Source organism: Lissotriton helveticus, chromosome 5_1 (assembly GCF_964261635.1).
Source record: "Lissotriton helveticus chromosome 5_1, aLisHel1.1, whole genome shotgun sequence".
In the NCBI taxonomy this organism is placed as follows: domain Eukaryota; kingdom Metazoa; phylum Chordata; class Amphibia; order Caudata; family Salamandridae; genus Lissotriton; species Lissotriton helveticus.
Genome location: NC_136065.1, coordinates 1,280,836,663 through 1,280,858,000, shown reverse-complemented (window position 1 = coordinate 1,280,858,000; position 21,338 = coordinate 1,280,836,663). Strand labels below are relative to the sequence as shown.

General features: G+C 48.0%; 1 protein-coding gene across 2 annotated transcripts in view; it reads left to right on the top strand.

Moving 5' to 3' along the window:
* KDM5B (lysine demethylase 5B) overlaps positions 1 to 21,338 on the top strand; it is an 877,335-nt gene that overhangs the window by 198,920 nt on the left and 657,077 nt on the right. For both annotated transcript variants that reach the window (XM_078644101.1, XM_078644102.1), the window contains one exon: positions 7,125 to 7,225. In XM_078644101.1, the coding sequence (XP_078500227.1) occupies positions 7,125 to 7,225 (101 nt within the window). The remainder of the gene's footprint in view (positions 1 to 7,124; positions 7,226 to 21,338) is intronic.

Below are 21,338 nucleotides of genomic sequence, written 5' to 3'. Positions count from 1 at the left end.
AATGAACAGGCAGCACAAACGCCTACTGAGGTCTACCATCAACAAAGATCACTGCCAATTCACAGCCCTAGCATTCGGACTAAAATCCGCACCAAGGGTCTTCACCAAGTGCCTCGCAGCAGTGACTGCGCACCTAAGGAGGGAAGGGATCCATGTATACCCTTACCTAGACGGCTGGCTAATAAAGGCAAGTTCGCACAGGACATGCAAGGAGCACGCAGAGCGCGTGACAAGTACTCTGGTGGACCTGGGTTTCTCCATTCACTAAGGGAAATCCTCTATGGAACCAGAGCAAGTAAAAATCTTCCTAGGAGCACAGATCAACACCATACAGAGCAAGGCGTTTCCCAGCGACATAAGGACACGGGCACTGCTGAAAGAGACGCGCCTCTACCAGAAGGGGCGAGCTCTGACTGTGAGGACAGCGAGCAAGGTCATGGGCATGATGGTCTCCTGCATACATTTGGTACCAAATGTACACCTCCACATGATACCATTCCAAGAATGGCTGCGAGAACAATGGTCACAAGCTACAGGAAGTTGGGAAGATCTAGTGGTTGTAACGCACGCAGTGCAGGAGGAGATGTCGTGATGGAACAAGAAGAACATAACAGAAGGGAAGCCTCCAGCACCACCAACCCCAACAGTGACCATCACCACAGACGCATCCCAGAAGGGATGGGGAGCACACATGAGCAAGCTCAGGGTGGGGGGGTCTGTGGACTCCAGCGGATGCGGTAAAACACATCAACTACCTGGAACTAAAGACCGTGTACCTCGCCCTGAAAGCCTTCCAGACAAAACTGTACAGCCAGAGTGTTGATCCAAACGGACAACACAACATTGTTCTACATCAACAAACAGGGAGGAACACAATCAGCTCCGCTATCAAACCTAGCACAGGAGATGTGGAGATGGGCCATCCCACTAAAAATAGACCTGCTAGCCATATACCTACCAGGGAAAGACTATGTGGAAGCGGACCGGCTCAGCAGACTGACATCCGCATCCCAAGAGTGGAAGCTCAAATCACAGGAGATGCTAAGGCTATTCAGAAGGTGGGGAACACTGACAATAGACCTATTTGCAACACGCCTGAATGCAAAATCCAAAGCTTCGCATCCAGGTAACCAGGGGAAGGATCCCTGGGGAATGCCCTATGGATAAGCTGGTCAAAAACATTTGCTTACGCTTTTCCCCCGATACTATTGATAGAGTACTCAGCAAGTGCAGAACCAGCAACATGACCCTGATCCTGGTGGCACCACAGTGGGCCAGGCAGACCTCGCAGATAATGGAAATGGCACAAGGCGCTCCTCACAAATTCGGCATAGGGAAAGACTTACTCTCCATGCAAAACGGGGAGGTACTGCACCCAGAGCCAGAGAGCCTCAGCCTAGTAGCATGGCTCCTGAAGACATAGAGTTCACGCACCTAAGGTTACCTGAGAGCACCCTGCGGGTACTATTAGAGGCGAGGAGACCTAGCACACGAAGGTGCTACGTGGCGAAATGGAAGAGGTTCACACAATGGTGCAGCAAAAAGAAGCTACACAAGAAGATGACAAGAGAGTCAACGGTGCTAAGGTATCTGACGCACCTGCTAAGGCAAAGCTAAGTTCATCCTCGCTGAGAGTACACCTGGCAGCTATAGTAGCCTATACAAGAGGAGAAACAGGGAAGAGTTTATTTACATCACAGATAGTGAAGAGATTCCTGGAAGGGGCAAAGAGGATCGCACCTCCAAAGAGGATGCCGCCACCGGCATGGAACCTTAAGTTAGTCCTAACAGAACTCATGAAAGCGCCCTTTGAACCAATTCATAAGGCCTCACTACAAATGCTAACCATGAAAACAGCCTTCTTAGTGGCAATCGCATCGTTGCGCAGGGTGAGCGAACTACAGGCGCTAACGCTATACGAACCCTACATCCAGATTCACAATGATAGGGTGGTGATGAGAACTGACCCACACTTCATGCCAAAGGTGGTGTCAAGGTTCCACATCAACCAGTCGGTGCAAATACCGAGCTTCTTTCAGAAACTGGCCACAAGCGCAGAGAGGGCACTGCACACCCTGGACGCTAGAAGGGCAGTAATGCACTACATAGAAAGAACGAAGGAGCACAGATAGACTAAGCAGTTCATTGTGTCCTTCGCGAGCAGTTTTTTGGGTAGACCAGTAACAAAGGGAACCATTGCGCGATGGATCACACAAACTATACTGCTCTGCCACAAACAAGCAGACCAAGAACTAGCAGAGGGGGCACGGGCCCACTCTACTAGGAAAAAAGGAGCAACTATAGCCTTCCTGGCTCACACACCCATTAAAGATATATGCCTGGTGGCAACATGGGCTTCAGTGCACACGTTCACTAAGCATTACTGCGTGGATATACAAATGAACAAAGAAGCACAAGTAGGACAGAAGGTGCTTCAACATATATTCAACAATCCATGCTCGTCTTCCACCCAGCCGCCACAAACATAACAAACCGCTACAAAGTCTATGCACAGCATAGTGAATCCAGAAAGATTCATGCTGCAAAACGAATAGTTTCTTACCTGTCGGTGTAGTTTTGCAGCTTGAAGATCTTTCTGGATTCACTAGCGAACCCACCCACCTCCGCCAGAAAGATGAGGCTGAAGAAGCAGGTGGTAGTACAAGGACAATACTGAAACAGACGCATTGAAGGACAAAGCGGGTAAATAACTTACTTGAACATCGCCAAGGATTCGCAAACAAACAAAAAAATCCGAAGATGGCGCCCAAGGGTGGGAGCTTCCGCAGGAAGCGTGCGACTTCACGGGAAGGACACCAAAAGGTGGGACGTCGACGCCCACCTGGGCTACAAAAAAAAAAAAAAGAGAAAAGACTACGATTCCGGACCCAACCACTAGACCGCGGAATAATGCACATCATAGTGATTCCAGAAAGATCTTCAAGCTGCAAAACGACACCAACAGGTAAGAAACTATTCGGTATGAGGCCTCTAGTCTGCACCAGAGCAGTATCTGCACATTCATGAGCTTGTGCTGCAGGTGATCCGCCTTGCAAAGTAGCAGTGTCTGACTTCTGTCTTAGGGTATGCCATTCAGATTCTGTGACAGACCCTGTGTTGAGAGGCACTTCACCTGTGGCAGTGGGCGTAGCAATGGGGAATTTCCTCGGTAGCGGCTTATCTCTTGCTTGAGGTTTACTAGTAGTAACCCCCCCAATCCCCCCTGAAGTGACAGTGCTAAACTTCTCCATATCGTGTCTTCTTCACAGTGCAAAGCAGGAAGTACCCTGTCTGGCTCAACATCTGCTATGCCTTTAGCAAGAGAAAGACCCTCTGCTGTGCCCACTTCGCCAGGGCTATGGTTCTTTCTGTGACTCTTTCTCAAAGCGTTACGGTGGCTAACATCTGCTGGACAGCCATATGGCCGTCTCTTAATACTTTTGGAAACATTAATGTCTCACAATGCGTCAAGCATTAGTGGGTGCCTTTCCAGGGCTGTGTTGTGAATTCCTTGGTTAATCTGCAATACCTCAAAAAGAAGTTATGCTTTGGGATTCATTCATAAGGTTTTGAATCTGCTGGAAGATGCATTCAACAGAAGAGACAAATAATCTGTGGTAATACTATGTTCACAGTATGTGTTGCTGTAGATACACATGCTTGGCATACTCCTGCTTTCTGGTGTTGGGCTTGGATGCTTGCAAGATGTTTTTCTTTTGTCTTTGGAGTCAAAAGGTGTACTGTCTCCTCCCTTAGTTAGAAATGTGCATGGTTCAGACTTGTACTACCTGGGCTCAGAGTTTCAGCTAGTTCTCTGTGCTTTCTTTCAGGCCCAGACGATGGAATTTACTTCCAATTCTTGGACAGAAGCCTTTGTCGTCCATGTTCTGTAGACGGATGGACGTAGCCTCGTCATTTGGCTATTAATGACTTCTGTCCCTCTTTGTGGGCGCCCACCCCTGTTACTAGATTTCCCTGCAAAGAATATACTCACGGTGATGAAACAGATACCATTTCAATATTGTCCTAAGTGCAAAGCCGAATACCTGTGGTCTGATCACTAGGAGGTTTGCAACTTCCACCACTACCATGACAACACCACATGTCTGGTTTGCCTCCCTTACCACTTGAAAGAAAACCCTCTGTATTGAAGGGGAAAAAATGTGGGCCTGTGCAGAGGCAAGCTCCGACAGCTCATCCAAACCGCTTCAGAGAACAGGTGCCATTCAACATCAAGGGAAATGAGGCCAGCCCTTTGGCATCCCACCCAATTAGCAATCTTCCCAGTCCAGAGGCCAGGAGGAAGAACAACAAAAGGCTCTCCTCTCCTCAACAACATCCTGCCCTCTAACAAAGGTTGTAAGTATGTTCTGCACCGACAGGCACAGCAAGCATCCCAGGAGGCCTCCGGTAGAGACTGCGCACTATCATCCCCGCTCCTCTAAACAGATGTTACGGCACCAACTCTGTTCAGCCTTGGAAGCTATTGTAAATCCCAAGGCCTCATTCGACTCCAAAATCACCAGTGGCAGAGCATATTCAATCGACTGCCTGCTGCAACAGTTCAGAGCAACCTATCCCACAGAGACTGCATTAGCTGGATGCAAGCATAAGACTTTTCATCCAATCCTAGACCGGGAAAATCTCAATAAAGCTCCCAATAGCACCACATTCAGAGACTTTTATTCTCTGGAACGCAAGGAGAGGAATCAAGCCTTCTCCCTTACATTGCTCTTTCACTTGCTTTGTTCCCCACCTCAATTGGCACCACAGTTACCAGAGGTGTCACCCCACTCTTAAGGTAAGACAGCCCCATTGACCCTGCCAACACTTACGAGGCACCATTTGACCCAGTGTCCAGAGGGATGATGTCGATCCCCAGGATATCTTGACCTAGATGACTATATGAGGTCCTCTGCTGCAGCCGACACTGCGGCATACCACATAGTGATCCAACAGGCAGACTCTTTTTACAAAACAGGCATGCATGTCCTCCATCAGGAATACAAGATCCTCCTGGAAACACTGTCCCAGTTGGAGAGAGCTGTCTATTTCTTCCCCATGTTCAAGGCAGGGATTCGAAAAATCATAAATATTTGACTAGACCTGCAGGTCTAGTAACTTGAAACATTCTCATTACTCATGACTCATTACTGGCTCAAGAAAACATTCGCATATATCCCCAGACTTAAAGTCTCTAAAATGGCTGCCTTTTGAAGCCAGAATACAGCTAAAAATTGCAGTAATGACACACTCGGCCGTGCCCCACAATGCACCCAACTACCTCGCTCAAAAGTTGTCTATATCAGGAGGGTCGAGATCCAATAGAAGTACAAAAAATCTACTCCTGAAACCTCGTAGATTCCGGAAAGAAAAAACATACAAGCGCTCCTTCTCAGGAATGGCACCCAGGATCTGGAATGCGCTCCCTCCTGAAACCAGGCTTATCTCCTCCACTGCACTCTTCAAGAAAGAGGTGAAAACAATCCTTCTGGCCAAGATCTCCTGAACTTTATAGGTGCTGGATCTGAGACTCTGCATCGCTTTGTATCACTGATCACCTTGTCCTTTGGCACTATACGCTACTCTCTTACTACCGATCAATATATGATACACTTTGGTTTATTGAATCACCCTCCCGATGCCCCCACCCAGTGCTCTCTCTATCCTAAGAAATTGGTATAAGCCATCCACACACCCACGGTTTACCTGCACCCTTCTGTAGTGGGATCAATGACTTGTGCCGTCTTATATTACTTGTTTACCTGATTGTATATTGATATGTTTCTGTACGTTACTGTTATCCTACTATGTTAGTGATTATTATACTGCTCCCATTATCTTTGTTCATTCCTGCTGCCCCTACCCCTGTCTCTGTGAAGCGCTCTGATATCTGTAAGGATCTTGTTCGCGCTATATAAAACTTTGAATAAATAAATAAATAAAATGTAGTTGCCCTAATTGTAATGCACTTGACCTCTGTCTCTGAAAGTGAGCAAATGTGACAAGTTAACACGATACGATTTATAGGCATTTTTATTGCTCATTCACTTTGTGAGCAATAAAGATGCATTTAAATCTGGTTATCGTGGTCAATTGTCTTAAGATGGCATTTTGCTTCTATTGGTGGTTTATATAGATAGCGTATAGTACTCTGTTTTTGGTTGCTGTGGTGAAGTATTGATGCCCTTTTGTCTTAACTGCTGCTTTAGAAAGTGTGTGAGAACGGATTGCCACTTTCAGATCACTGATTGATTTCACCAATAGTGAAATGCTGTTTCTGGCAATGAAACCCTGTTTTGTTTGTTTCTTGCTTAGGGCAGTCCAACTGTTTCTTTTCAAGCATGTGTATCTATTAACAATTCTGTGTTTGAAATTTATACTTACGTGTGTCCAGTGGTTATATTTCCGAAATCCCTGTGATCATACTTATTATGATCACATATTTCTTTATGCAGTTGTGCTAAGTAAATTTAAAGTATGGTGGCCACTAGGGAAGTAGTGTTCAACGCCTTTCTGGCTCGTTGACTGTTAGCTTTTGTGAATAGGCTACAATCTAGGTTGTATTAAATGTGTTCCCTATAGTTCTCTTTTTGGAGAATTGACAGCATGATTACCAGAAATAACTGAGTCTGTGAAAAATGCCACAGCTGGAGAATTATAGTTACAAGTATCTTACTCGTAAATTTCTTGACAACAACATATCCTCTCCCCGACAATCCTTTAGCAATCATGCACTGTAGGAGTTTTCACTCTGTTTGCTTCTTTTTAACCAGATTGGGTAACCTCTTGGTTATGATTTGTGAAAAGGAAAGCTCAGGACTATAAGCATGATGTCCTGATAATGCGGCAATCATTCAGCTCTGGGGCAACTAAGAATCACTCATTTGGAAACATCTGTGTTGAATTGAGCTAACCATGAGCTGTAGCAGAGTTTCAGGACCATTCTCTCTTTAGGTGCACGTACACATTCTGCCCATGCCACTTAGATTATTCCCACTCTAAACTACAAGCTGCATATGCAGTATTCAAGGCTGTTAGTGTATCATCCTGGGAATCTATATATGCCATGTTATTGGCAATTAATGGTTTCAAATGGCCTTTTGTCACTAATCTGTCCACAGAGAAAGAAGCTAAAATTGCAGTGAAGCAAGAACTTGAGAAAAAGGAACCCATAGCTGATCTGGAGAAAACCAAGCCACGTTCTAAGAAGCGGACGTCTGTGGTAAGTAGAGTTCGGGGTTTCCCCCGTCCCTTTTCCACAAGTTTGATACAATGTATAGACTCTAGCTGGCAGGCATTCTTTCCAATCCTGCCAGGATTCAGATGAGTTTAATTGTACACCACAATTAAGTAAAACTAATGAGCAAATTGGCTGTCAAGCCAAACCTTCTGTCTATCTTTGTTCAGACTGAGTCCCTAACATGCTTATGAGTTGTAATGTTACACAGTATCTCAAAGTGCGTCACATTAAGATGCTGTTCGCCCATTTCTAAGCATTTTCATTTATTATCCAAACCGTGACCCTTCCTTAGTGGTAGTGTATGAGAATGAAGGTGGCAATGCTAGTGAAATGGGAAAAGATAAAAAAAATTGCCAGGAGCTGGTTAAAAATACATGAGCCTGCTCTTTTGTTGCAGGTACGTTGTAACACTGAAAACGACCCTATCTTAAAACCAGTGGGATCGAGTCGAGCTAGTGTAGATAAAGCAACACCTTTGACTTGATAGAATATCCATTAATTTATGACAAGTATGCCAACTGGTTCCTGGTTTTCAGATCTAAAGTTTGTCAACATAGATAAATATTCTGTCTATCCTGTGCAAGATGTTTTATGAAATCTAGACTGCTGTATGTTTAAAATCCCTATAAATTACATTGCATGATTTGAAATGTAAAAACAGTCCAAATCTGCCTATCATTGAGTGTAAAGTGGAAGCAGATGAGCTTTCATTATAAAGGTGTGAAAATAGAATGTTGTGCCTTTAAGAGACTAGGAGCTTCCATTACCCATGATGCACTATGATGGTATGGCCTTCCTCAATCATTCTTTTTATCTGGTTTGGGATTCCAGGACACCTGAAGGTTTTCACGCTTCTGTTTTTTCAGAGTTTTCTCTGATAACGTTCTTTGTCACTCATCATCTTTTACTGAAATCTACAGAACGAACTGTTCTCTATCTGCTTTTTCTAGCCAAGATGCCTTCACTATTTTCAAAGTGCCCTCAAGTTGAGTGAAGAAGGCTGCTTCAGACCCACACCACATTTGTTGTGTCTTAAATCCTTTTATTGTTTGAAAGAATGTGAATTCTGCCTAAAATCTCCAAGAGAGCAATACAGGATTGATCAGTGTCATGCTCCGGTGGAAACCCGAGTACATGTTTGCAAAAAAAGATGGAAACCATCCAGCCGGCCACCACCAGAGGAAGCCTTCACCTCAAAGACCTCCCCAGAGGAGGATCAGATGAGTAAAAGAAAAAAGCGACCAAAAACAGTCATGAACATCACTGTAGGTCATTCACAGCCAACATTGAGGATATTCTGTTTAAGGAAGGATCATCAGTGGGGTGCCACCACAGGTTGACGACATAATCCGTGTGAAGCACTCTAGTTTGAGAGACCATAAGTTGATGGCATATCCCTCTCCTTTGAAGTCACTTAGGAAGAGCATGTTGAAGAGGCATCCGTCACAGTCAAAATCCAGTGACTAGTTTTTATCATCCCACCTTCTCTTTTCTGCTGCTTCCTCCTTGTGCAAGCAGTGACACCAAGACTTCAAAACAAATGCATATGGCCACCACAAGACTCTGATCTTCTTCTCCAGCCCAATCCCAAGCTGCACTATTTAGTTGTGGAATAATAAACACTCATCGACCATTGCTCCTCCAAAAGAAGGAGCAAAAGGATGAATATAACGGTCAGGAAAATGTGTAACACAGCTGCAACTGCTCCCCATCTACAAGTTTTACGACCCCGCTGGGTCCGATACCACAGAGAAATATCGAATGGTATGCGATAGTTTTTGAATGATGTTCCTAAACATTGGTAGCAAGATTTTCAGGAAATTGTTAGTGAAGACTCCCTCGTTGCTACTCTGGTCATAAGTGCTGCTGTACTTGGTGCATAGCTGGCTACCATGGTCTATTATCAAGGGGTTTGTCTGCACCCTAGGCTCATCATCTTAGAAGTTGATGTCCAGTATAAGTTTTTCTAGCTCAACCGTGTTTTGCCAACATTCAGAGCAAGAGATGCTAAGATTGAAAAATTAAGCTAAAACCCTTAAAGACTGCAAGAGTGGAAGAGCGGAAACTCCTTGTCATGGAACAGTACAATACCAAGTATCCCAGATATTGCCAACATAGGATTCAATCCACCCGCAGAACGTACCAACAGCAGCAACATCAGCAATGCCAAGAGGCTACTTATTAAAAAAAAAAAAAAAAGCCCTCAAAATCTAAGTGCACGCCAAAGAGACAGTCCAAACCTGGAGGCAGAAATTACTTGGTCTGTGGTAGGCAGCTCCCTTTCCAGTATGCAGTACTCTCATTAGGCCTGAAAATCAACCACATGGACAGTTTCAAAGTGAGCAGCGGCTAACTTGAAAACGAGCATTAAAAATGCAATAGGTCTCGCCTTTGATTAAGTTAAAGCCATTTGCTTTGCTAATGGTATTGTATAGAAAAACAAATGGCTTTAACTTATTCTGCCCGCGTCACTGTGGCCGTTAACAAGATGGACTTTAGAGCGAAGTTCACAGACCTTTGGGGGTTTCACTTTAATGAAGTGGGCCTGTTTGCTGGTGGCGTTGGGTTGAAAAGCGCACACTTGCTAAATTTACACTTTAGATAAGATTTTCCCCCAACGTCCACCATGGATGCTAGGATGCAGTTTGCACTAAGAAATAGTGCCAAATGCAACAGAGCATGAACAGAAGCGTGAGCAGGTGCTGCAAAATTTAGACTTAGGGTAGGATATTCCCCCAACTTACTCCTGCCATTTAGCACACATGCTTTTTAAAAGGATGCTAGGATGCATTTTTTCTCTCCAAATTACGCTTAATTACATAAACTGGCATTATTGTATTGTCAGTAATTCTGTGTCTGAGTAACACAAAATTACGGACAATACTCTGATTACGCCAGTGGAATGGATGTATATGGCTAGAGTGGCACGGGTCATCTGGAAAACACTCAAGGGCAGCCAGTGCATGCATCTGTTGTGCACACCTACCTACAAGCGAAGTGAAATTACATGTGTTCGCAGGTGTGCATGGATCTACAAGGGTGGGCTCTCGTGCTCTTTTTATGGTGGTAACAATGAATTGTGTCTATGGTGTTTCTGACACACACACGCTCACACTTGCAGCCTCAGATGAAGTGCTGTCATGCTGTGCCATCCATGGCATAAAGTGGGTAGGGCTCTCCATCCTCAAGATGGCGAGAGCCCGGAGTTGTGCTTCACCTCGCCTCCCCCACCTGAGGGGTGGGGTTGGGAGAGTCTGGCACACCCCCTTCCTAACTATGGTTTTCCCGCCAGAGTGGGGGTCAGAACCGGTGGGGGTCAGTTGCCTGGAGACGCTCACAAAGGTAGCCTGCATTTGAAGCTTCTACTGCCCGTCCTGGGGGAGGAGGCCTAGCACATCGCACCAGGATGTGCATTGTTGCAGGTCCACGAGAGTGGATGGCTCTCTACCCAGGGGTCCAGCAGCCCAAGCAGACTCTCAGTCAGGACGCTGGTTGTGGGTTAGTTTCAGGGGGCAACTCTAAGTTGCCCTTTGTCGTGCATTTTACATTAAATCCCACACTGGCATCATTGTGGGTTTAATGTGATACAAAACTTCTGTAGTAGGGGATGTTATGTTATGTTATTTATTTTCTTCTATTTATAGCGCGCGGCTACTCCGAAGAGCATCCCGGCGCTTTGGCGAAGAGAACTGGGTACAGAATGACAACACAACAACTACAAACTAAAGAAAAACCAAAGAAACCCCTATGCAGAAAAAAGCCAAGTTTTTAATTCCTTCCTAAAAGCGAGAAGGCTATTTGCCCTTCGTAAAGACAAAGGTAGCTCATTCCAGCCCCGCGAAGCCAGATACCGGAAAGCCCGGCCTCCAGTTCTGGAACGCTTGATGGCAGGCACAGTCACTTTAGCCAAAGAAGCAGATCGCAGAGCCCTGCTAGGCAGATAAAAAGAGAAGCGTTTCCCAATGTACTTAGGACCAATACCAGGAAGGGCTTTAAAAACCAAGGTTAGGCTTTTAAATAGGATTCTCTTAGAGATGGGCAGCCAATGCAAAGCTTTGAGTAACTCGGGATCTCTGTGTATAGTCATAATCTAGTGAATAGTGCCGCTCATGTGCGTGGACCCCGGCAATCAAAAATAATCTCTTAAGTTGTCAAAAAATGCAGAACTGCAAAGACACTTAAGAGCGAATTTAAAGACAAATAATGCAGCCTATATCCACAGGCTACACTGTCCAGTACTTCAACTAGAAATTCCACTAAAAACAACCACACAAACAGCACAGCCTGTCCAGTTTCTTCTACAGAAAAACTTGCCTCTACCAGTAAAAGCCTCCGGAATGATGGAGGAAGGCATGGACAGACAAGCCCCATAGGCTGCCATTATGTGGCTTAAATAGGATACTGTGCCTTTAAGGGAACTTACCAGAACTTTTCCCAGTATCCCAGAATGCATAGCAGGTCCCATTTACTTTCAGTTCTTTTTTTCCGGCTCCTGCTAACAGGACCCTGGTGCATTGAGCTCTCCCTTTTTCAAAGGTTTATTGAAATGTTGTGCACTTTTTGCTTAAAAGTGTTTTCAGTTTGTGTACTTGGTGTTTCCCTTCACTCCTGTGTGTTTGTTCAGGCTTTTTAGGGCTCTAAAATGCCTGCTCTTTTCGACAAGTGCCCAGCATGTGGAAGGAAGAAGGCCAAGACTGATCCACACGATGTCTGTATCCTCTGTCTCCCTGAAGCACATGTCCCTGAAGAATGTGACATCTGTCAGACCTTTCATCAAGGACCCTGAGGGACAGGCTGAAGATTAGGCTCCAAGGCCTAGATGAGAGATGGCTGCAGGCTGCAGGTGGGTCTGGGCAGGCTGGGAAGACTGCCTCTGCTGAGGCCTCTGGGGGGCTCCCCAGAGGCAGGAAACCCAGCAAACGGTCCCGGTCTCCGTCGACATCGATTGCTTTGACGACGTCGAGAGGGATGACGACTGTGTGTTCCCCATCTCCCCGGGGCTCCGGGTCGAGACGGCGTGAGAAGTCGACGTCGAAAGGCCTGAGTAGGCCGCCGTCGAAGTCACCGTCGACGGCGTCTTAGTCGTCGTCGTCGACGTCGAGACATCGACGTCGAAGAAGGACTGACAGGCACCGGCGCTCGCCAGCGAAGCGACACCGCCGGTCGCCGTCGAGTGATCGGTCGCCGTGGAGGGGCTCCTCGACGTCGAGGACCTCGGGCAAGCGGTCGGCGCCGAGGAGGCATCGACGCTCATCGTCGAGGACTGCACGTTCGACGTCGCGGAAGCAACGTTCAGCGTCGAGGAGGAAGCGCTCTACGTCTCCGAGGCGGCGTTCGACGCCGGAGTCGCGGAGGGGGTGTTCGACACCGGAGTCGCGGAGGCGACGTTCGACGCGGAAGAAGAGACGCTCGACGTCGAAGAAAGAGGTCGGCGTCTTCGAGGCTTTCCAGCTCTCCTAAGCGGCGCAGAAGGATTTCTGGCGCCAGAAGTCACGCTGGGTCGGGTGGAGGACGCCGGAGACGACGGTCACCTACTGGAGGGCTGAGTCGCAGTCCCCTCCCCCGAAGAAGTCACCGGGCCTAAGACCCCTCCTCCTTTACCTCGAGAGGATCCTCCCATTAATCCTCCTCTTCCACCACTTCCTCCCGCAGGGCAACCACCACCACCACTTCAGCCACGTGGGCCTGCTCCTCGGTCGGAGATGTCTTTTCCTCCTCCGAGGTCGGTGTCTCTGCCTCTGCTACCTACGCCGCTTAAGGGGGGGGGGGGGACTCCAAAACCTCTACCCCAGGATAGGCCAAGGAAGACTCCCCCACAGAGGCCTGCGAAGCGTCCACGTACTGGGAGATCGCGATCTCGCTCCAGGAGAAGGGAACGATCGCGCAACAGGTCATCCACACGGTCGAGACGACGCCACAGGAGGCGCAGGTCTCGTTCACAGACAAGGTCCTCGGGGACCAGGGACTATTCTCCGACGTTGTCTGAGTCACCGGGGACAAGAGTGTCACCGGTTGACGATCTGGTGTCCTTTCATGATGTCCTTTTACAAGGTGCAGCGAAGTTGGGCATTTCATTGACCGTGCCCACGCCCAAGACATCGGTGATATTCGAGACGCTTCACCAGAAACATCTGTCTCGGCCCTTACTACCACTGGTACCGGGCCTGGTGGAGCCGGCCATGGACCTTTTTCTCACCCCGGCGGTGACTAAGGCGGCCCCCTCGAGACTGCAGAAAAAATACCGGGCTCCCGACTCGGATCCGGCTTTTCTAAGGGTGGAATCCCCTCCAGACTCTGTGATAGTGACGGCGGCTCGGAAACAGCACGCCACCACTCCATCTACAGTCCCACCAGATAAGGAATCTAGATGGCTGGATTCTCCTGGGAGGAAGGTTTGTGGGACATCGGCGACTTCCATGAAGGCTGCGAGTGCCACGGCCTTGTTGGGGCGGTATGACCGAGCCCTCTGGGAATCCCTCCAGCAGTTTGTGGGACTCCTGCCTCGCGACAAGAGAGAAGATTTCCAGGAGGTGTTGAATGAGGGGATGCTGGTGGCGAATCAGGTCATCAGTGCTGCAGCCGATTCTTCCTTACTGGCGGCGCATGGCTTCTGCCATGGGATTAACCAGCGAAGACACGCTTGGCTCTGCCTCACGTCACTAAAACCTGACGCACAACAAAGGGTTGCCAATCTACCATTCTCTGGCGAAACCCTGTTAGGAAAACACGCCGATGACTAAATGGCCCGCATGAAGGCGGAGGCCGAAACGCTCACGGCGGTGGGCCTGGAAAAGCCCAAGGATACCAAGAAATCGTACCGCCTGTTCCAGAGAAAGTTCGGTGGACAGGGCAGAGGGCGTGGCCAGGCTTCGAGCCAGCAACAGCAGCAGTTCCGAAGGCCGTTCCAGAAGCGCCAGAGAGGAAAAGGCGGCCAACAGTCGGCAACAGCGACTAAAGGCCCGGCTGGGTCTAGGCCCGAGTGCTTACTTCCCCTACATCCGTTACCCACTCCGGTGGGGGGAAGCGTTCAATTTTTTCTGGCAGAGTGGAGAAAAATTACTCAGGAAAAGTGGGTGCTGAATATTGTTTGCAATGGATACAGTCTTCGGTTCACCAGCCCACCTCCAGCAATTCCACCGGTCAGCTCGCAGTTTCAGCTGCGCGAGCTCCAGGCGGAGGCCGATATCCGAAAAGGGCGATAGAAGACGTACCTCGGTCTCAAAGAGGAAGAGGTCTGTACTCCCGATTCGTCTGGTTCGCAAGAAGGACAAGAACGAGTTCAGGCCCATTCTGGACTTGCGACAGGCAAACAAGTGGATTCGCAGAGAAAAGTTTTGCATGCGGTCGTTGCATCAGATTTATCCTCAGTTGCAACAGCGGGACTGGCTATGTGCTATAGACCTTAAAGATGCGTACTTCCATGTGCCCATTGCACACAAACACCGGAAGTTCCTGCGATTCCAAGTCTGCGCCAATCATTATCAATACACAGTACTGCCATTCGGACTGAAGTCTGCGCCGAGAACATTCTCGAAGTGCATGGCGGTGGTAGCAGCGCACCTGAGAAAGAACAAGGTGTTCGTCTACCCGTACCTGGACGATTGGTTGATCAAGGCCTCCTCCTTCTCGGAAGCGCAAGCCCACTTCCAGAAGACGTGCGTTATCTTGAACAAGCTGGGGTTGCACATCAACATGTCCAAGTCTGTCCCGACTCCGGTCCAGTGCATACAGTACTTGGGAGCCTCATCAATACGCTGTCAGCAAGCGTGTCTCCTTCGAAGGAGAGACGGTTATCACTCCTTCGGAAGGCTCAGGCTCTTATGACCGCTCCATCTACAACTGTGAGGACGGTGTCTTCTCTACTAGGATCGATGGCCTCTTGTATCTTCCACACGCCACACGCACAGCTGCACATGTGTGGAGTGCTTGGAGGACCAGTGGGATCAGAGGAAAGGATCTTGGGACGACAAGATAAGACTGTCTCTGCATTCTCTTCAGTCTCTGAAGTGGTGGTGTTCAGCGGAGAATCTCCTCAGAGGGGTCCCTTTCCACAAGGATATTCCCACTCAGACGGTCGTGACGGATGCTTCTCTCCAAGGATGGGGGGTGCACTCCGGGGACTTAAAGAATCAGGGAACGTGGTCCCCGATGGAGACCACGTATCACATCAATTTCCTGGAACTCAGAGCTGTTCACTTGGCACTGAAGGCCTTTCATCCGTCCTTTCAGACCAACTCGCTGCTTGTACAGACGGACAATACGACCACGATGTATTACCTCAACAAGCAGGGGGGTTCGAGATCGCGCACCCTGTCTAAGGAGGCGATCTGGCATTGGCTTCTGGCCAGAGGACTGACGATAACGGCTACTCATCTGCCGGGTGTGCAAAATGTTCAGGCGGATGCACTGAGCAGACTGCTCCAGGAAAACCACGAATGGGTCATAAACTACGAAGTACTAGGAGAAGTCTTCGCAAGGTGGGGGACTCAAGACGTAGATCTGTTCGCCACCGCCGAAAAAAGCAAATGCCGAGACTTCGCCTCCAGGTACTACCAGCGGGGGATGCTGGGGAATGCGCTATGGATCGACTGGTCGAACCGCTTTCTGTGCGCTTTTCCACCCATTCCTCTGCTTCCGGCGGTACTCATCAAGTTGGCGCGGATGATACTTATTGCTCCGGAATGGCCCAGGCAGTGGTGGTTCACGGACCTGCTTCACCGGTCTCTCCTTCCTCACATGCGGCTGCCATGCAGGCCGGACCTTCTCACGAAGTTCGGGGGACAGATGCTGCACCCCAACCTCTCGTCTTTGAGTTTGGCTGCATGGCTCCTGAGATAGTGCAATATGGCCATTTGAATCTGCCCGAAGATTGTATGGACATACTGAAGGAGTCTAAACGACCTTCCACTCGGACTCCCTATGCTTACAAGTGGAAGAGGTTCTGTATCTGGTGCAAGTCCAAGAACTATGACCCGACGACGTGCAAGGAGGATGTCATTCTTCCTTATCTTCTACATTTGGCGCAGTCTGGCCTTAATGTTCATTCCATTAAGGTTCATCTGGCTGCTTTGACTGCCTACAGGAAATGCCCTTCACAGACTTCCTTTTTCCAGATCCCTGCGATCAAAGATTTTCTGGAAGGCTTGAAGAAAGTATTCCCTCCTGTCAGGCTTCCTTCGCCTTCATGGGAATTGAATGTGGTGCTATCCAGATTGATGAAGGAGCCTTTTGAACCTATTCATAAGGCTTCGTTGCAGCACCTGTCCTGGAAGGCGGCGTTCCTCGTGGCCATTACATCGGCCCGCAGGGTGAGTGAAATTCAGGCATTGTATTGCCAAGAACCTTATACTGTATTTCATGCTGCTAAGGTTGTTACGCGTACTCACCCTAAATTTCTTCCCAAGGTTATTTCTGATTTTCATGTCAACCAGACGATAACTTTGCCTACGTTTTTTCAGAATCCTTCATCTCCAGCGGAAAGGTCCTTACATTCCCTGGATGTTAGGAGGGTATTGAAATTTTATCTTGATAAAACCAAAGATATTCATAGGCCAGACCAATTGTTTATCAATTAAGGATCGGTCAGGACGGGTCTTGCTACCTCTAAACAGTCCATCTCTAGGTGGATTGTGTCCTGCAAACAGCTGTGTTACCAAAAGGCCGATAAGACCTTAGGGGGGTAAACCTAAGGCTCATTCCACCAGGGGCAAAGCTGCCACGACTGCTTTGCTCCGTAATGTTCCAATTGCAGAAATCTGCAAGGCGGCCACTTGGAAGTCGGTTCATACCTTTGCTAAGCATTACTGCCTGGACACTGATGCCAGGGCAGACGCTCAGGTTGGGCAGGCTTCGCTGCGAAATCTGTTTGCACAATAGTGGCGTTTATTCTCTTTTCTCCACCGCCGCTTTGGTGTGGGGATGGGCTTGCCATTCTATTCACTAGATTATGACTATACACAGAGATCCCCTACTACAGAAGGAGTAGTTTCTGTCCTGTAACTCCAGTTCTGTAGTAGGGGTATCTCTGTTATAGTCCTAAGCGCCCGCCCTCCTCCCCGGTGGAGAGAGATTTTCATGTCAGGAATGCTACAAGTCTGGCGTTTTACGCCTTCAAAAAGAACTGAAAGTAAATGGCACCTGCTATGCATTCTGGGATACTGGGAGAAGTTCTGGAAAGTTCTCTTAAAGGCACAGTATCCTATTTAAGCCACATAATGGCAGCCTATGGGGCTTGTCTGTCCATGCCTTCCTCTCTATCATTCCAGAGGCTTTTACTGGTAGAGGCAAGTTTTTCTGTAGAAGAAACTGGGCAGGTGGTGCTGTTTGTGTGGTTGTTTTTGGTGGAATTTCTAGTTGAAGTACTGGACAGTGTAGCCTGTGGATATAGACTGCATTATTTGTCTTTTAATTCTCTCTTAAGTGTCTTTTCAGTTCTGCATTTTTTGACAACTTAAGAGATTATTTTTGATTGCCGGGGTCCACGCACATGAGCGGGCTATTCACTAGATTATGACTATAACAGAGATACCCCTACTACAGACCTGGAGTTATAGGACAGAAACTACTCCTTCTCAGCCTTCAGTGTAGCCATCATGGTGCTGTGGAGTTCGTGATGACGACCTCCCAGCACCATATACTCTTAATAGCAGCACCGCACTTACAGTACCCAGGAATGGACCGGGGTGCTGTAGGGGTACAGGGCTCATGCCCTTGGATCCACACCACTGGCATAGGGCACCCAGCTAGAGGGGTGACCGAGGTATGCCAGGGCAGTGTGTTGTGGGCATGGCACACAGGGATGTGTGCCATGCACACTTTTTTTTGTTCTGCACCAAGACACTCAGCCTGCAAAAGCAGTGTGTGTGTCAGGGTACAGGGCCTCCAGAGGTGGCACAATAAATGCTGCAATCTTCTCTGGTCACAGTGCCCTGGGTACCTAGGGTACCATTTACCAGGGGCTGACATGTGGCCAGAGAGTGCCAATTGGGTTTTGTTTTCAATACACTTTTAGAGAGAGAACACAGGCCCTGGGCACCTGATTGGCAGGAGCCCAGGACACACTCAATCAAAGTACATCAACAATTCAGCAAAATGTGGCTGCATACTATGCAAGAAAGATGGCACTTTCTCACATAGCAACTACAGTACAACATCTCATTAGGGGATACAATAGATGCCATGAAAGGAAAAGTGCTTCGGACGAGCGGCATTATCCAGTATTAGTGTATCTTTCATAGATTCAATGCTTGAATCGATCCCCGTCGTCGAGAGGGGAGTCCCCGGGGACTCCCATCTCGACGACGGTGGAATGATTCAAGCATGTGAATCTATAAAAGATACCAATACTGGATAACTGCAGTTACTCCAGTATTGGAGCTTTCATAGATTCACATACCTGAATCATTCCCCGTTGTCGAGACTGGAGTCTCCGGTACATAAAAAGCAATGCCTAGCAGTATAGCCAACTGAAGAGGCCTAGGCCCATTTCCCTTTTGCAACCCATAACCTTTGTTATTTAAAAAAGGACCAAACTTTTAGCCAATCGGAGTTCCTCACTCTCTAGAACACTCCTGAGAGAACCTTTTGCCCCTCAGATTTTCTACCGGCACGTGCTAGGGAGTCTCTTTTGATCTCTGCTCAAACTCTAGCTATTCAGCTTTTCAGGAACTTGATTTCTTTCTATTTTCTCTTGGATTTGAGAATATTGTGACCTGTTCTCAACTACATTCTGCAGAATGTCTGGGAAAGGGAAGAAGGGTCTATTTTAGAGCCTGTGCTACCTGCTCTAAGAAGAAACTCTACACTGATGACCCACATGAAGACTGCATTTATTGTCTTTATCCGGACCACCAAGCCAAGGACTGCAGGGTATATCGCACTTTTTCTAGCAAGACTCTTAGAGATCGTGAGGGATGCTTTTTAAATATGGCTTCAGAAGATTAAGGCCAGAAAGGAGGTGGTCTCTAGTGATAGTGATCAGGAATCCTCCTCTACATCTAGGAGATATCAAAAAAGATCAAGATCTCCTCAGGGGAATGTCCTGAGAAGGCCCTAAAAAAGACCTCTCATGGGTCTTCAGGGCGTAGTCCTTCAAAATCTCCTCAGACAAAAGAAAAGGAGAGCAAAGGACACACTTCTGGAGAGAAAGTTTCAAAGAGAGCATCTTCTGAGCCTACAAAGTCCCCACTTCTGGTCATGGAATCCTTCAAGAAACCATCTTTTAGTGCTCCTGAAGAGAAAAGCAAAAAATCTACATCGCCGACGAGAGCGTCGACGAAGAAATCATAGTCTACGGCGACGAAGACAGAGGTACAGAAATTGCTATTACCTGTTATGGTGTCGTCAGCGTCGACAGGAGCGTCGACGCCGGTAACATCGACAACATCAACGACTATGGCAGTGGTGACGATGACTGGAACGTCGACGACGGGAATGTCGACGGCGGTTACTAAGAGTTGAGAATGGTTCTGGTGCAGTGTGGACGACAACATAGTCGACGGTATTGTCAACAGCGATCTCGTCTACGGACTCGTCGATGAGAGAAACTCCAGAAAAACAGAGGAAAAAGATTACGCCAGCGGTACCTTCCCCGAGTAAGATTACTCCTCTGGTTCCATCACACCTTTTGGAAGAGTAAGAGTCTGATGAAGAGGAGGATGAGGGGCCCTTTGGGTATGCCAGTAGCCCAACACAACTCAATGTGAAATGTCAAGAGGATGAGGATGAAGAGGCTTATGAAGAATATCACAGTCCCTCACAGCATCGTTACCAACAGGGTTTTCAGGAAGGGATGGTCGCTATGCCATTCTCCACGATGATGGATTTACAGTTCGTGTTAGCAGATTATGGCCCTCTGCTATGGGGGGGGAGGGGGAGACGTGTTGCCGATTTGAGAGAAGTAGGTGACAAAACAAAAAGTGCTATGATTTACTGCTCACTATTCTGATTCATGTATGTGAATCTATGAAAGCTCCAATACTGGAGTAAGAAAACAAGTTACTTACCTGTAACTGTAGTACGCCATTATTGGAAGCTTTCATAGATTCACATACACCCTCCCTCCTCCCCTGAGAGGCTCACCTCGGATTAGGCACAAAAAGTGTTTATGGCACAAGTGCACGATAATCTGAGGGGCAAAAGGTTCTCTCAGGAGTGTTCTAGAGGGTGAGGAGCTCTGATTGGATAAGGTAAATGTTTGGTCCTTTTTTACATACCAAAGGTTTTGGGTTGCAAAAGGGAAATGGGCCTAGGCCTCTTTTCAGTTGGCTATACTTTGATTTCTATGTACCGGAGACTCCGTTCTTGGCGACGGGGAATGATTCAGGTATGTGAATCTATGAAGGCTTCCAATACTGGAGAACTACAGTTACAGGTAAGTAACTCATTTCTTATCCCTCAAATGTTGACAAAGCCCCAACTCAACAGATTTCATCCTCCTGTGCTTCACGGCATCCTTCAATTGTATTATCCCAAATGCAAGATAAAATGTGTGGTCTTTGTAACTGTGCCTTGAAAATCAGTGATTACCGTAGAATATCCCCAGGCGTCGGACTGGATCCAGAAAGTTTTTCGTCAGCAGTACCCCTGCACGTACGAAGGTGGCATCGTGCGTCTCCGCCTCCGTCACTGGCATCGTATGCGCCGAGATGACGTCACAGAGACTACTTGGGCTTCACCCATGCGCGCTGACATTAGTTCTTTCTTTTTCCGCGCCAGCAAGCGCAGATCCAGTTAGAGCACCGTACCCTAGTCAGTTTTTGACTAACTTCCCTTTTTAGACTTTTTGTCTCCACTACTTTGAGTCTTTGACTCCTGGTGCCACGCAGGGATGCCTCGGTTTAAATCCTGTGGGGCCGGTCGCTGTACGATGTTGGTGGCCGACCCCCATGGCGTCTGTCTCTGCTGTCAGGAGCGCGACCATGACTCCCGGTCATGTTCCGACTGTCTGGCCATGGCTCCGAAGGCCTTACAGGAGCGGTCCCGTAAGCTGCTGGAGGCCCGACAGACGTCCCCGCGCCGTTCGAGATCCAGGGGTCGATAGAGGGACTGACCGCAGAGCCATCATCGCTTCTCTGGGTTGAAGTCTTCACACTCG